The 17,271-nt window shown below is 32.8% G+C and overlaps 1 protein-coding gene across 1 annotated transcript in view; it reads right to left on the bottom strand.

Moving 5' to 3' along the window:
* The window catches only part of LOC123680925, a 38,176-nt gene that overhangs the window by 13,891 nt on the left and 7,014 nt on the right, over positions 1-17,271 (bottom strand). The window contains exons 2-7 of the mRNA XM_045619048.1: positions 8,351-8,437; positions 5,111-5,301; positions 3,213-3,293; positions 2,129-2,185; positions 1,965-2,070; positions 1,429-1,565 (exon numbers count right to left, since the gene is read on the bottom strand). Of these exons, the coding sequence (XP_045475004.1) occupies positions 1,429-1,565; positions 1,965-2,070; positions 2,129-2,185; positions 3,213-3,293; positions 5,111-5,301; positions 8,351-8,420 (642 nt within the window). The 5' untranslated portion in view covers positions 8,421-8,437. The remainder of the gene's footprint in view (positions 1-1,428; positions 1,566-1,964; positions 2,071-2,128; positions 2,186-3,212; positions 3,294-5,110; positions 5,302-8,350; positions 8,438-17,271) is intronic.

The raw sequence follows: 17,271 nt of genomic DNA on the forward strand, positions 1-17,271 counted from the left end.
TGAAGGAATCTGCGGCTGATGCTCATCGAATGCTATCAAATGCCTATGGTGGGGCCACTATTTGTGAGAAAACGTACCGAGAGTGGTTTCAACGCTTTAAGAATGCATGGCGGTGGAAGAGAGAAGGTTTTCGAAGATACAGATGGAAGCACTACTTCGTCAAGACTCGTGTCAAACGCAACAAGAATTGGCAGGATCATTGGGAGAGACGCAACAAGCCATTTCAGAATGCTGAAAGTCATGGGAATAATTCAGAAACAAGGAAAATGGGTGTCGTACGAGAGATGTTGAATGGCGTTTGTTTTCTTGTGGAAAGATGCTTGCAAGGCAAAGACGGAAGGGATTTCTGCATCGCATTGTGACTGGAGACGAAAAATGGATCCATTACGATAATTTCATGCTCGGAAAATCATGAGGATATCCTGGCCATGCTTCCACGTCGACGGCCAAACACATTTGGAAACATTGAAATAGGAAGTCCCACCCAACCCACCGTATTCTCCAGACGTTGCTTCCTCGGATTATCACTTGTTTCGATCAATGACAGACGGCCTGGCACTTCCGGTCTTATGAAGAAGTAAAAAATTGGATCGATTCGTGGATCGTTTCAAATGATGACCAGTTATTTCAAAGCGGTATTCGTACGCCGCCCAAAATATAGAAAGTAGTGGCTAGCGATGGAAAATACTTTGAATCATAAATGTATGACCAGTTTTTACAATACAGCCTGGAATTTGGGAAAAATACGGCGGAAGCAAAGTTGTACGCCTATGTATGGTATGCTGACATGAAATGTGGTCGAATAACCACTGAGGGTGCTGAACGATCTTATTGCTCGAATTTGGCAGTTGTTTTAGAAAAGCTCAAAACAGTTCACGAAATGGTTCTATAAAAACCATGGAAAAATGAACGAATAGCGCTTCCATCTGCTTGATCATCCAGCGTATTATCCAGATCTAGCCCTCAGTAGTTACTGGCTCTTTGCAGATCTCAAAAGAATGCTCCAGGAAAAAAAATAGCTAAAGCAAGAAGTGACTGACGAGTTTGAAGTCTATTTCAAAAGCAAAGATCTAACTTCCTACAAAAAAGGCAATGAAAGGTTAGAGAAGTATTGGAGAACATTTATCACTCTTGAAAGAGAATTTTCCAACAAATATATTCAAAGTTTGAGAAAAAATGTGCTTTCACTTGTTAGACGAGACTTTTTGAGGTACTGTTACGAGAACGTTATTTCCAAAACAGAATTATTCAAAAATGTTTTTTATGGGATGTCATCAAACGCATTTTTTGTAGGAATTTGACCTTAAGCTTGAAACTGGTTTAGATCAATTCTTAACAGTTAATATATCCGGTATAAAATCAACAATTTTTGAACCTGGGAACCGTTATAGCTTGCCAATAATTTTTGAATTAATTTTGTATACTCACCATTTGCAAAGCAGTTACATGCTTTTTCCACCAAAGATATTTCTGATATTGGGGTCCCATGGAAGCCAATAAGTAATAGGTGTACATAATTATATGAATGAAGGAATTAATAACTCCCAGCAAAGTTCCATGGCCACCTGAGAATGAGAAAAATCAAGATGTTATTGCGTTCTAGCATTGGTTAATCGTCCATTTTACAACCACATTCTAGAAGGAGTTGATTTATTTAGTGGATTGGTTTGGACCAGCTTAAGAACTTTACTGCGTGCTTCATTCAGTTCTGGTTCTGAACGTTTATGTCTGAATTTTATATTTTTTGGTTAGGTACTTTCGAAAATTCAATTTGAAAGATTTTTTTCATTACAATAATGGATTCTGCACATTCCAGAACATAAACTCGAAATATGGAAATATTCAGTTTAAATGTTTTTATGGCCATCTGTATAAAGAATGGTGTATATCTATAATAGAGCTCCGTGTATATTTTTTCTCATGGATAGTTGTTCAATTTTATGTTCTCAGAATGAATCACGTACCTGGAAGAAATTTTGTTCCAATCCATCCACAGACAGGCATCATGGCATGGTGGTACAGATGGAGGAAAGATACTTGATTCATCTTTTTTCTTAAAACGAAAAATACCTGTGGAATGATATGTTACACAAAATTCATTAAACTTTCATTCTAGAATATTTCTTACCGTATCTACCAATTCAATTATTTTCGTCATGAAGTATAACCATACTGCTGTTGCCATCTGAAGAAAAAAATGATTTCAGTGTAATAAATTGCCAAATTTTGCTGCTATTTCAAATATGTATAGGTACCTACTCCTCACAATTGTAAACGACATTGAAACTTGAATTTCATTTTTGAATGTGGTCAATATATTGATAATTGACCTAAGGAAAATACATGACAACAACAAACTTGAACTTAAAACTTATTGAGTAGCAGAGGGATAGTACCATATCTTTAAAAAATGAAGTAGACCTGAACAGACTCATCAGGATTGAAGAAAAATAATAAATATAATGGTATTATTTCAAATAGGAGATCTCTGAGAATGAGACTCCTATGCCTCTGATGGACATCGAAGAAAATATCAAAATCTACAGACAAGTCTGAAGCATAAGATCATAATTAATCTTCAGCTTTAATGAATATTTTTGAAATGATTTACTAATTCATTATAAAGATCTGTTTCAGCAGGAATCATAGAAAACGAAGAGAATATCTACCTATAGCAAAAACTCCTATAAAAAGTTAAAACATAAAACCCAAGTATTGAACCATCCTCGTTACCGAAAATATTCGAAATGAATCAACCCTTAGTTCCCCGAAAGATACTCTGTGATCCTGAGATTTTTAAGATCAGATTAAAATTATCTTACAAAGAGAATACCTTCAAGAAAATATCCCATAAAAACTTGAGACATAAAACTCAAGTATTGGACCATCCTCATAAATAAACAAAGAAATTCAAAATAAATCAATCGGTCAGAGATTTACAAAAAAAGTGAAGCACTAATCTACAGCAAAACTCCGATAAGAAGTCAAGTTATAAAACTCAAGTATTTGATTCGAATGAACGTACACTCAAGATGATGAAGGTCAATAAGGACAAATTCCTACCCCACTTCCAAATGAATGTTTACATCTTAGGATTCGAAAATATTCGCAGGTAGCCTCATCCAGTTCATTCCAATAAAATCGTTTTACATTTTTCTTCTCTCGGATAATTTGGGTTGAGTAGGTACACCCTTTATTAAAAACTTACTTACTGTCATTGATGTTGGGTTGACAGTGTAATCAACCGGTTGACAGGCAAAACTGTATCCTCTAGCCCATCCTCCTTCTAAACCCTGCAAAAAAATTAGTTAGATCTTCAAAAATAAACATACATAGAATGGAAAAAATTGAGGGAAAAGACAACATCTCAACCCAGTGTTTAGTTCATTTCTCTTGAAACTTGAAACTATCGACCGATTGCAGCAATAATTATTTGTGTTAATTATGAGTAGTTTGATTCCTCTGGCACATAACTGTTAGTAGGGATTACCACCACGTGGCTTTCCGCTTATCAGTCAAACATTAGGTACCCATTCATTTCTCCTCTGGCGCTCCTGCGATCGCCAAGATTTGTAAGTTGTACATTCATTTCATCTTCTTTCTTTCTTCAAAGGAAATAAGTAAAGAGCAGTACTGTACGACAATTTTCACGAAATTATAGTTTTACCTCTTCCGTAATGATTTTCGGTAGGTTTTTTCATGAATATTTAAAAATAAAACATTTTTTGGTGAAATTAAATATCATCAATTTTTTTGCGAAAAACGAGAAATTAACAAAAATTCGCGAATTGAAAATATTTACTTTCACTTATGTATCGCCTCCTGAATTTGTCGCACTTATTCACTAACCCCCCGTATAAATTCTAAAGGCCAAAAAAACCATCTTGAAATACTATTATTGCATAGAATTTCAAATTTTATTTTTCATTAAAGCTAATTACCATCAAGTGTTATCACTAATTAAACTAATCATTCTTAAGTATCGCCTTTCATATCTAATTAAATATTTGTAAATAACTTGTCTGTTTTTTTCTAGTATGTATTACATTTTGCAATATGTAAAACGAAAGATTATAGACAGAACCATCAAGAAGTCCTCTTAATCTTTCACGATCTTTCTTATTGATGGATTTCACCAGTAAATAGCATCCTAAGATAGAAGACAGATTCTTCAGCATTACATTAACATTGCAGAACATGATGACCTAATCGATCAGTGGACTGTACCATTACATCAAACCCCATTTCTTGTGTGGAAGTGAATCTATGTTATCGAAGAATATCAACGTACATTATTCTTGAATGAATTGCAATTAACAAGATAGCGTATCCTGCTTATTAGGAAAACCTACTGATGTTAACATAATATTTAAAGAGTTCTTTTATTTCATGGTGATATATCTATATTCTCTCAAATCAGTTGCTCAATTACAGTAGTACCTACTAGTACTTACAGAGTAATAAACATAGATAAAGGGAGCATATTATGTCATTTTCAATAAGCAAATTTTGTCCCCAACATGAACTATCAAATTTGACATGAAGCACGCGGAAATGAAATCATATCAGTGTTACGATATTCGACTCAATTCGCGAGTTTCTCCACAAAGAACGCACTTCTTATGTCCCATAGTGAATCAACGTTTCATATTAACTCAACTCGCAGGTAGATACAGAAAATAATAAATATTCTGCTCATTATAAATTCGACAGTTAAGAAAAATATCGGATTCCAAATATTCAAATTTGCATATTCAATCAGGAATCACTCAAATAAATATATTTCATTCAATATAATATACATTCATAACGATATAGTAAAATTGTGGTTTTGAAAATATATCTCAATCCGACAACGTAATCTAACCATGTTGGGGACATGAAAAAATTGCGTATACTACCTCTATCTATGGTTAGCACCCAATTATAATAGATGCGTGTCAAAATTTTGGAACATAGAGTTATTGGATCGAGATATTAGAGGTTAAGTGACGTTACATTTGTACAAAAACTCCTGGCTTCACGACTTCAAAAAAGAAAACTGTAACCAATTGATCAAGAAGAAGAATTGATTTGGTATTATGCATTCATTAAAATTCAAATTACTCACCAAATAAACTAAATACACACTCAAAACTATCTGAAGTGCGTTGTAACATTGTATTACGAGCTTCAGGTCGTAGGGTTTTCTATCCCTCATATATCTCGGTCCAGCTGATATACAAAAATATAAATATGTGACTAGAATTGTGATTACTGGTCCTGGTGAGCTCATAAGCAGCCAGCTAGATGTTCTAGGATCTGAAAAAAATTTAATCATCAATAGGAGAGATGAAAGTACTCACTGAGAAAATCCAAAAAGTAATAGTATCAGAGGATAATTTATGTTGAAAGGTTTTCAAAAAATTTCTATTCAAACATTGAGATTATTTAGATTTTCAAAGAAAAAAAAGTATATTAAATCAGCCATGTTATCTGAAACATCAGTCACATCGATTTACATCAGTTCAGTGTAATCCATAGAGTTCATAGTATAACTTTCTATTATATCGTCGGCTAAGAGTGTAAATCTGCTATGTCCATAATGAGCAATTTTACAGGAGACCAAAAAAACCGGACGATATGTCTTATATATTGTTATTGTTAATACTGCTAGCGTTTCGATTGATTTTTGCAATATTCAATTGTTTTTCACTCATAATTTAATGAAAATGAAGGAGCATCCAGCATATTTTGTTGACTATCTTATCTTCGTTCAGCATAGATACAAAATACTCAATGAAAGGTTTACTTAGGGGTTACGTCATAAGCGGACGCCATGATACTTATTAGCGTTTAACCGCTAGATTAAAATTAGATGAAAAAATGACAAAATTTTCCAAATAGTAGATGTATTACTACATTACAGCAGGGGATTTCAAAGTCTAGCCTATTTCCGTGTTCCAGCAGACATTCAAATGTGACACCTAGATGTCAGCTCTGCATATATTTCATGCATAACTGAGTTATATGACCCTATTCAATTGAATCTATGCATCTTATTATGGAAACTGAGCTACAGTGACGAGAAAACATTCCATTGGTATAATTTAGACGAAGAAACTTTCAGACCAATTCAAAAATGAAGGAACTAAAAGTGCCAAATGCAATTTCAGTCTATATATCTCAGATAACCTCTAATTTTTTTTGTATTTTGAATATCAGGTCTTCTGCAGGTGATCAGAAAGAGAAATTCAATAAAATTTCATCGAAAGATTATTTTTCTTGTTTTCATTTATCTCAAACTTTGACCGCAAGTAACTATGGAAAAAAAATCATTATTGGTAATAAATATTCCACAACTCCCATAACAAAAGAGGTAGGTGTGTGTTAAATAATAATCACCTATCATAAAAACAAATATTCATAATAGCGCTCTTAGCTTTTACGCTACAGTTTTCTTAGGCATTCCATGTACATATTTGAAAAAATTCAAATCATTACCTTTTTTATATAATTGAATTTGTAGTGGTGGTTAGTCGATGTCTAGTCCAGTTTACAATTTTTTCAATATTTTCATATGTCAACTAGTATTTAATGACAAGATACAATTTATGCTGATTTATACTAGAAACAATACGCCTTAGAAATATTTCAAACATATTTCATTTATTCATGAAGGAAACATTTTTTTATTGAATTATGCAGAAAACTTTTCAATATCTCGAGTATTCGTCTAAAATATTAATAACAATTTAAGAAATAAATCAATTAAATTAAGCTCAATTTTTGAATGAATTTCATATTAATATCATTATTAATTATTTTTCAACAAAAAGCATTGTATGAAAATTATATTTTGTAGCACAGATAAAAATAAATAATACTGAACAACTTAATACGACTAGCCCTGAGACTAGCCTTATTAGACAACTTTAATTTTAAGATCTATTAATTATCCTTCGCACAAATGTGTTGACACTAAATTTTTTCTAAAAGCTTACTAATCTTTCAATTCGTAAATATTCCTCACATTGAGAAATTTCGCTCTTGGTTGTTTTGAAACTATTCTGGAAATCCCAAGGGGTCAATGTGAGGTCCAACATTATTCTTCTGTCCTTACAGAATGCTTCAACTATCTAAATATCTGACGATGTGCTAAAAATGATAGTGGGTCGCCAATAAATTATTTGAACAAAAAAACAAATTTATTTTGCAACGCAAAATGAACTGGGGTTTTCTGAATAACTCGAAAAATATTAATTAATTATGAATTGAGGCTTATTTTGACATCTCAGAAATTGTAAGGATACTATATAAATAGGGCATCTAATAGAATAGCAAAAAAAAATTCAGCTTTATATCTCCCCTACTATAGAACATAGAATATCTGAATGTTAATTTTATATAAAATACAAAAAAAACTGAAAAATCTACATTGCAAGGTCTGACAAAGAACCTCACCCAAGAGTGAATATTTAACAATGATGGCAACAACCTACCTTCAGAAAACGGATCGATATAAAGTAAAGAACCTGGGAGTCATCTTCAATAGAGAAAGAATGAAATTCAAGAAAGAATAACAAGAGTGAGAAAAACCATTTGAATACTTTGAGAAGAGAAAAGAAAGACAAAAAAGCCAATCTACAAATCGACAATTCAAAGCATTATGTTGTATAGCTCGGAAGTATTGAATGTAAGAAAAACTAATAGAAAAAGACTGATGGCTATAAAGATAGACTTTTCAAGAAGAAGATCAAGCTTAGAGAGAGTGAGGAATGCAGAAATCAGGAGGCAGATTAGATATTATTGACCTTGTAGATTGGCATGGCTGATGATTGTAGATTGGCAATGGATGAAACAAGATGGCCAAGAAAAGTGTTAGAGAGAAAGATGGAAGAGGGTAAGACCAAGACGCAGTTGGAGAGATCACTTTGGCGAAGCCATGAAGGTAAAAATCTTGTGAGAGGATATGTGTTTTGATAGAATAATTTGGAAACTGGTAACGGTGAGGCAGCGAGAGCTGCCTAACAGAAATACAGTGAAAAACATCACAATTTAGATTGAGAGTAACCATTTTTTCTGAAATTCATCGACTCAATTAGTGAAATCTATTTAGGTTTAGCTAAAATGCTAAAAATATCATCCTCTTCAAAAAAAAAACAGATGGCAGGTAAAAATGTAACAAATTGATGATGAAATCATCAGCCTTCAAACTCAAAATATCCTACCGAAAAAATCTAAGAAAAAAATAAATTTGAGAAGCTAATAAATTCCGATACTGACACACTACCATCACACCAATCAAGGTCCTGTCTATAATTAGCAATAAGTGAATTGATGGCTACCTAATAAATAATGATACACTTACCACTTTTTGTTTCCATGAAATTATTATATAAATCCATGATGGCGCGGAAGCCATTGCTGCTCGTGGCCATGTTGATTTTTCCTGTGTCTGAAACAAAAACGTTCAATGAACATTCATCTTCACAAATTATCAAATTACCCTTTAAACTAACGCGATACTCTCACTAGGAGTCAAATAATGCGGAACAAGATCGATCAAAACATATTTTTTTTTATGATTCTGTATCGGCGTTGTTTTGGGCAAGACTGGAGTGATGTGGCATAGAAGGTGGGTGGTCACAAACTGGAGACAGAGGATTAGTGACAATTCCTTATCAATTTCATATAATACTTCATCATTCAACCTCACAATAAAAACAATTAAAAATTTATAATATGGGTAGGTGTCTCAGATAATGGATCGTTTGCTATGAATGCGATTTTTCCATTAAATTTTATAACATAATTCGTGTATGCCTTTAATTTAAGATGCATTTCCATCTGATAGGATAGAGGAATTGAAGGAATAATTGAAACTTCCTTTTCAGCAATCCGGTTTTTCATCAAATTTGAAAACTTTTTACGATAATGGTCTTGAGTTGTTATAACTTATTACCAAATTCAATTCTATCCATCCAGTTGTGAACAATAACTTTCGGGAGAAAAGCACTGCAAATTTTACAATCATCAATTGAAATTGTTTTTTTTTCTATGAACGTAAAATGATGTAGATAAAATCAGAAACTTTTGAGCGCTGGTTCATTCATTCGCCCTTAGATTTCAGAAATTGTGAAGGAAGGCGATAGTGAAAGGTGACGAAACTTCAAAAATTGAAATTATTCAGTGGATTAATTGAAGAGTTATTGAACTCTTGAGGGAATGTTTATTGATCACCCTGTATGACCGTGCCAAACAGAGATTTAGAATTTTTATTATGAATTATTTCTTTGTGGTTACGAAAACGAAAAAAATCATAATGTTCACGTACAGGGTGATCCAATATTCACGAAATTAGGAAATGTTTGAAATTTTCCTAGTCCGGATTTGATTTACTCGATTTCAAAAATATTGAAGTAAGGCGATAGTGAAGGGTGACAAAACTTCAGAATTTGAAATTATTCGGTCGAATAGTTAAAGAGTTATTGATCTGTGAGATTTCACCCGTAAGATGAACATTACACTGTATATCGCCAACGAAGGCACTCTGGCGATTTAAACCTCTTGATACGAGTCCTCTATGATGTCTTGAATTCACAGTATCCGTTTGTTGCATTCTTTCCGGGACACCCTGTATAGGTAGGAATATGAGGAGGCAATTATCTCATGAATGAACGAGCGCTCTAAAGCTTCTGACTTCACTTAAGTGCTTTCCTCATTATTTTTCGATGTTCTGCGTGAATTTTCTATGGTTCTGAAGACGCAATCAACACTGTAGGTACATTGCACGAAGCTTGAAATTGATATTTCAAATATACAACGTTAAATCTCAATCAGATCGGATTTGTAGTCACTTAAACACTGGTTATTTACTTTCCTATGTTCTTCTTGAATTTTCTATGGTTTTAATGATGCTAGCAGATTGAACTTTGCATGGAGCTCATAATAAATTCCAATATAATTGTTTTTTATTGATTGTCTTGCTGCGGGATTATAACCCGGGTTGCCTAATAAAAATTCAAAAATCCAGGCACATAACTGTTAAGAGGGATTCCCACCACGTGGCTTTCCGCGTATCAGTCAAACATTAGGTACCCATTCATTTCCCCACTGGCGCTCCTGCGATGACCAAACTTTGTACGGTGTACGAAGCTGTACATTCACTTTACCTTTTTTCTCTGTACGGAACATATAAGTAGAGGGCAGCACTGTACGACGGTTGATAATTTTTTTCACAAAATTATAGTTTTACCTCTTTTGAAATGATTCATGATGATTTTTTGTGTAGGAATTTTTTCACGATTGGGTAATTAAAAACAGTGCTTTGTAGATTGAACATAGCATCAATTCTTTTGAGGAAAACGAAAAGTTACCTACATTTTTTTCTTGGCAAATTGAAAATATTGTCATTTTACAATATAGATTACTGTTTACGGAAATTATGTGAAAACACCATAAAAATCGGTGGTTGTAAGAGGAAAAATTTATAATTTCTTTTTGAACTGAGCAGTCACGTAGTGGTATTTCCTCTTGAGACTGTGGTAAAAAATATTATATTGAGTACAATCGTAGTAATAGATTCCTCAAATCTCATTAAAATGTGTATCCTAGTTTCTCAGAAATCATTTTTTTAAATAATTTAATTTTAATAATATACGATTAATATTTGAGGTATTGGAGGTAGAAACGAAAATGACAGATTTCTGGCATCATTTTAAGAAAAAAAGGTCTTATGAATATGGGCCCGCAAACGCTTTGTTTTCGAGATACAGGGTGTCAAAATTTGATGTTTTCAAATTTTTTTCTCATAGAACCTCCATTCACAAGATTTCGCATAGTTATCTCAATTTAAAGTGTTCATCATGTGATGTGCTAATTTTTAATGCAAATCTATAGGGTGATATATTTCTGGAACAGTACCAGATTCTTTTCTCCAGAACTTATCTTTATGGACCACTGGTAGTTTAGAAAGAAGTAAAAAGAAACAGTACTACAATTTTTAGTATCTTGTAGTTTTGTCGAATCTGCCATCCATTTCGAGAAAACATTTCAAACAATTCTTTGATAATCTTCAGGATAATTTGTCTAAAGATTTAGTTAGTTAGCTGTGATCAATAAATAATTATAAGTTTTGGTACTTATTTACCCAATCTATATTCGATAAACTGGTATAATCATCACAAAAAAGTAGGACTACAAGAAACACCCTGTATCTCGAAAACAATGCGTTTGGGTGCCAATGTTTTTGGACTTTTTTTCTTAAAATTACCGAGGAATCTCTCATTTTCCTTTATACCTCTCATTTAGGAAGTGCCAGTATAAGGCAAAAACAATAGAATCGGTAATCAAACTTCCTTTTCTTAGATAATATCACAGAGTGAACGTACTCGTCAAAATATTTTATATATTGAAACATACAGTTCTTTTTGAAAAGTATCTGAAATATTATTTACCATCTGCTGAATAATAAACACTAAGTAACTAAGCTGCTACAAAAAAAAATAACTGAGGTACTTTTTTCTGGCAGTTCTGCTTCAAAGTTGCAATTTCGATTCGTAATTTGGTACATCGCTTAATAGATGGCACCTTATGCTACACGTAACTAGTTGAAACTGCGAATTTAAAGGTTCAATCACATGAGACAATTCAATTGAACGTTCGTGTGCGAGTTTTTTTACATGAACCCAACGAAATCAAGTTCAGGATCTGCTACTGGTTTGATATCCAATTTCCAATCCTACGAGTTCCCCTGAAACCTGAAAGTGAGTAGTAGTTCTTGAAAAATAGGAAGTAAACAACAAATTTCAATATCACGTGAGCATTGAACTTAAACTTCTCAGGAACTGAAATTGAGTTACGATGTTCTTGACTTTCCTCAACGAATCGAGAGTTTAACACACTGAACTGTTTCAGGATCACCTTGGAGATGATTCAAGCTCGAAACTAAAGAGATTCTAGCTAATAGGTATCAAATCTAGTATGTCTACTGAAGATACACATGTATGTTAATTCGATAATCTTGTTCTGATGACGAAATCAAAGATTATGCTGGATATTTGATAGAACGGTGTTTATAGACGACGTATTTTATGTTAATCAAGTGGATCTGATGCTTTCCTGAGAGTAATCTTCATAAACAATTACTATTGTTGGGTTTTATTCGTCTCTCAATCATAATAAATCATTGATTGGTATTATTACGATACCGTCTTCAAGTAGAATCTTTTTGAATTCTCTATACGAGCAAGTAATCGATGATGATTCAAAAGAACATGATTATTTAATACATATTTAAATTTAATGATAATCGACAAGTACTTTTCTTCGAAGTATGTATTTTATAAATTTTTTGAGCGCTCAATAGAGATGAAACTTCGCATTTAGATGTAGAATGAAATGAAAAATAGCTGAATAATGATTATTTGGAGAACGTTAGATTGTAGGTATCATTAGATTTCTGAATTAATTCCAATTGAATATGTCATCTGACAAAGAAACTGCAACACCTAAAAGGAGCTGTTTAAATTTTTTCGGTAAAACATAGATAGCATAGCAAGGAGTAAATGATTGAATTTGGAGAAAAAATCGTGTAGGATTTTTCAATTTTTGTTACTTGAATGTTGTTATCGTTTTTTGCAAGATTTTTAGTCTTTATTCGAGGTAACATGACATCGCTGCGTTACCTTCAAGGAATAGTGGAGTAATATGTTCTCCCTTACCTTAACGTGCTGGAGAATCCAATATTTTAGCAAGATAATGCCCGACCTCACGATGCCAGATTTAGTTTAAACTTCTTTGAAGCGACCCATGTGAATCTTTTGCCATGGCCGCCCAGATCCCCCGATCTTTCGCCCATAGAACATGTTTGGGACATCATGGGTAGAAGAAATGGAAATTTACCCCAGCCCCCACGGACTTTGGAGGCTCTGAGACATGAAGTACAGGTAGCTTGGGATAGTATCCCTCAAGAAGAAATAGACCATCTTATTGCATCAATGCCGAGAGGTATTGATGGGGAGTGTATAGATAATCACGGTGGACAAACACATTATTAAGAATTTAATTCAAAAAAATTGTAAACCCTTCGTGTTTTTCTCCAAATTTCAATCATTTACTCCTTGCTATACTATCTATGTTTACCAAAAAAAAACCTTAAATTTCAAACAGCTCCTTTTGGGTGTAGCAATTTCTTCGACAGTTAGTATATATTGTGTCCTTCGATTTAGGAAGAATTCAATAGGAATTTAATTTTTTTATTGCTTTACAGACTCTAATTTCACTAATAATAAACCAAGACGTTGAATCAATAAATTCAGTATTCCTCAACAAAGAAAACTTTGTGATATGTGTAACAATCAGTTGAATCAGCATGAATGTATTTAAGGTCGTGTTTGGATACACTTTTTTACATCAGACAAATTAACTCATTACAACACAGATGCTTCAAAGTATAATGATCATTTTCGCGGGATAAAAATCAACAATTACTAATCGGAATTTTGACAAGTCATAGCGCAGGAATCTCCTTCGATCATAAAACCAGACAGATTGGTATTTAGCGGCGTTTTTTCAAGTTCAAGGAATTCCATACGAATTTAATATATAGAAATTATTTTCTGTCATGACCTTCAGTTTTTGGGAATTTCATTTCTATAAACTTATTCTGAAAATTTCATAATATTTTCTTCGTTTTATATTCGTCTTAACTTTGTCTAGGCGTTGCTACTGTGTCTCACTGTCAACTGAAACAATGTAAATTATGGGAACAACATCAAATAGTTGAACCAATCTGGAATGATTTGTAAAGATTTTTTTTCATGTCATACCTTGAATTTGAATACCTTTATATCTAAAATTCATCAACCTAATTCTTCCAAATGAATCATTGGTATATACTATATAGCAATCGATTTTCTACCAAAATGTTCTAGATCAGGAGACAATCTGCTATAGAATAAGCCTTTCACAACCTTTTATGAAACCGTATTCTATAAGGTATATATACTCAAGGTACATACATATTCCAACAGATAAAATAATTTAAATTTCCTCAAAAATGAGAAAGAAATCAATTTATTAACCTTCCGGAGAGAATGTCAACCTTGATTATTACAAGAAGTTCAAGTAAGTACATATGTGCTTCAAAAGGATGTAGATACTGGTGATTTCTGTCTTACTGCTTGATTGAATAAAATGAAATTGCAGTTTCCTATGTATTAATTAGGTTGATATTTTGAATCAAATTACGTTTCAGAAAACAAGAAAGATTAGTCTTATTCGTGAATTACTAAATTAATGAAAGAATATAGTAGGTACAGGGTGTCCCAAATTCGATGCTCACTGAAAGCATCTCGAGATCGATAAGACTTAGAGAAAAAATCTTCAAGGATCTTCGACCACTTTTTTCGAACTAATAAGATATCAGAAAGCAGATATCATGATTCGTTCTCAAGTTACAGTGCGTTTCTGAAGAGTGACTTACAAATATTTCGCTATATCTTGGTTTCTGTTCGAAAAATATAAAAATAATATATAACATAAAAATTAATTACCGTTTAAGAGATACAGAGTTGGCACGCCCTATAGCGCGCGTCAAAGATGGACACTAGCAAAGAGAAAATACGCTATATTCCACAGTTCTTTTTCGATAACGGCGAAAATGCAAGCCAAGAGGTTGAATTTGCAAATAGGGTTTATGGTTTCGAACCATTTGCATAAGAACTCAAGAAGAAGCTCAATGTATAGGTACCACACGGGTTAACGCAAAAAAAAACTCATGGACCGAATGCATAAATGACACCGTTTTATAAAATTACGATTCAATTTTCTTAAACTAATTTCCGATATGGTCCGGGCTGCGTCGAATAAGAAGCGAGGAAGAATTGCGTGAACGCGTATTCGACGCAGCCCGGACCATATCGGAAATTAGTTTAAGAAAATTGAATCGTAATTTTATAAAACGGTGTCATTTATGCATTAGAGTCCGAGGGAAACAGTCTGAACATTTACTGTAAGTTAGATTTAAGAATTAAATAAATAATCGAAAGTTAAGTCTGTTTTTAATTAATTTACTTTTTTTTTCAATAATATTCCTTTTTCGCTTCCCCTAATCCATCTTTTTCCCTATTGTGACTTTAACAAATAATAACAAAGCCCGGTATCAAATGTAATGTCATAGCAAGCGGCAAAATTACCTGATAGCAGGGTTCCTAGTTTCAACTTAGTTAAGTAGGGCATCGGTAAAATGATGAAAATACCTAGTTTTATGGGCATAAGATTCGTGTATTGTACCATTTCTAAATCTGTCTAAAATGCCCAATTTTTTGATGTTACTTGCTCGTTTTGTTTCAAGGATTTTTTTTCACAGCAGGTGTCCAAAGTCGAAGTTCTCGTTTTGCTAGCAATTGAAATCAAGATTTATCCATTAATTTACGGAAATCCACATAACTTTTTGACAGAATCATACTCATGTCATCTTAAATAACTATTTAAGATTCCATTACAACAAAAAAATAAGCTTCGAGAGCTTTCCAGCAGAATTCTGAGCCTGACAATGTTAAAAAAGGGGAAAATTCATTAAAAAACGTAATTTGGTAATAACTCGAAAACCATGCAACTTTTACTGGGGTCATGTTAGGCTGGTTAGGTCCCTCTTTAGGTGACCTACCTCCGGTGTCACTGTGACGTGCCACTTATGGGACACCCTGTATAATGATTCAATCATTATACATACTGTTTTCCATGCAAAAATTATGGATTTCTTTTCAGTACACCTTATATTTTGTTGTCAATTCTCTCTATCGTACAGCCAAAAAACTATTTTTTTCTGGCTTTCAAAGTTTATTGTTTGAATTAAGCTAGTTCGAAAATTTGATAGAATTTCAAAGAAAAAATAAAATAAAGCATAGTGATATTGAATATATAATGATATGGAATATTATTGTCCTAGCCATGATAGATTTGAAAGGATAACTTTTCAAGTAATGATTATTACATTATCTATGAAATATAAAGTAATTTGCTCTATTTTTGGAATATACGCATAATTTTAGAATAATAAAAAGATCAGGAGAAATTGAAAATTTTCCAAAGTTTCATTCAAATAATTAATTAATTGTAATTTCAAGAATTCAGGTGGGAAAATATTCTTCCGAATACTTCTTGTAGAGCATAATTAGGAGCTCATTAGCAATAATTATTATATTTTATGAGAAGGAAATCTCAAGAATTTCTCAAAGTAAGATCAATGCTTTTCGAATGCAAAGGTCGAATACCCACATAAAAATGATCAAAAAATCCCAAGAGTAGGCAGATTCAGTTATTTAATTGAGGAAAAGGTCGTGATTTGAAACTATAACGAGTGTTCAAAGAGGAAAAGTTGAGAAAGCAAGCAGACATGAAGGATTTATCTATAGGAAACCTTAACCTGCTCTATACAAGATAATTTGAACGCATTCGAATATATTTTAATATTTTCAATAACGAACATATTTCTGTTTTCAATGATGAGTGGAAATTTTGTTATTTGTGTTTCATTGTGGTATTATAGTGTTGTTTTAATCATTTTTAAGGTTAGAAATTAAGGTGTTAATTATACAGGGCGTTTTACCATTGGCTCTATTACGGTTAAGCGCAGAAATTTTCAATTTTTTTTCCGAAACAATATAATTAGGTTTTATAAGAGCTACATTTTCAAACTGTTTGGAAATACACAGGGTGTACCAAACAAATGTAAATGACCACACATATGTTTTTTCTCATGGAAAATCCTGCTTTTTAGTGAATTTTCAGATTGCATAGAATAAATGGACCCAAGTTCATTCGCAGTTTCATATACTTAAAACTTATCGTTTTTGAGATGCCCCAATTTTTCAGAAATTGAAGGAGCTTAGGAAAAACCTAATATGTAACTTCGAAATAAATGAATTGATCCTTGTAAGTACAGACGTTTTGATAATCAATGAGAATTATATGAAATGAGATAGAGTACATATTGGGTCAATTGAAAAGTCCCCGGTCTGATGCACAGATGGCAGTGCTGGTATTAAATCCATATGATTTTTAGTTAGTACCAACCTTCAAACGATACGTGTCAAAATTTGATAGCAGTCCGACCATTAGTTTGTGAGATATTGCGTTGTGAGTGTAGCTACTTTTGTTATTTGAAAAAAGATCGAAAAAAAAGAATTTCGTGTGTTGATAAAATATTGCTTTTTGAAGGGAAAAATATAGTTGAAGCAATATCTTGGCTTGATGAAGAGATTTCGGGGTCTACACCAGGAAAAT

The sequence above is a fragment of the Harmonia axyridis genome, chromosome 5 (assembly GCF_914767665.1).
Source record: "Harmonia axyridis chromosome 5, icHarAxyr1.1, whole genome shotgun sequence".
In the NCBI taxonomy this organism is placed as follows: domain Eukaryota; kingdom Metazoa; phylum Arthropoda; class Insecta; order Coleoptera; family Coccinellidae; genus Harmonia; species Harmonia axyridis.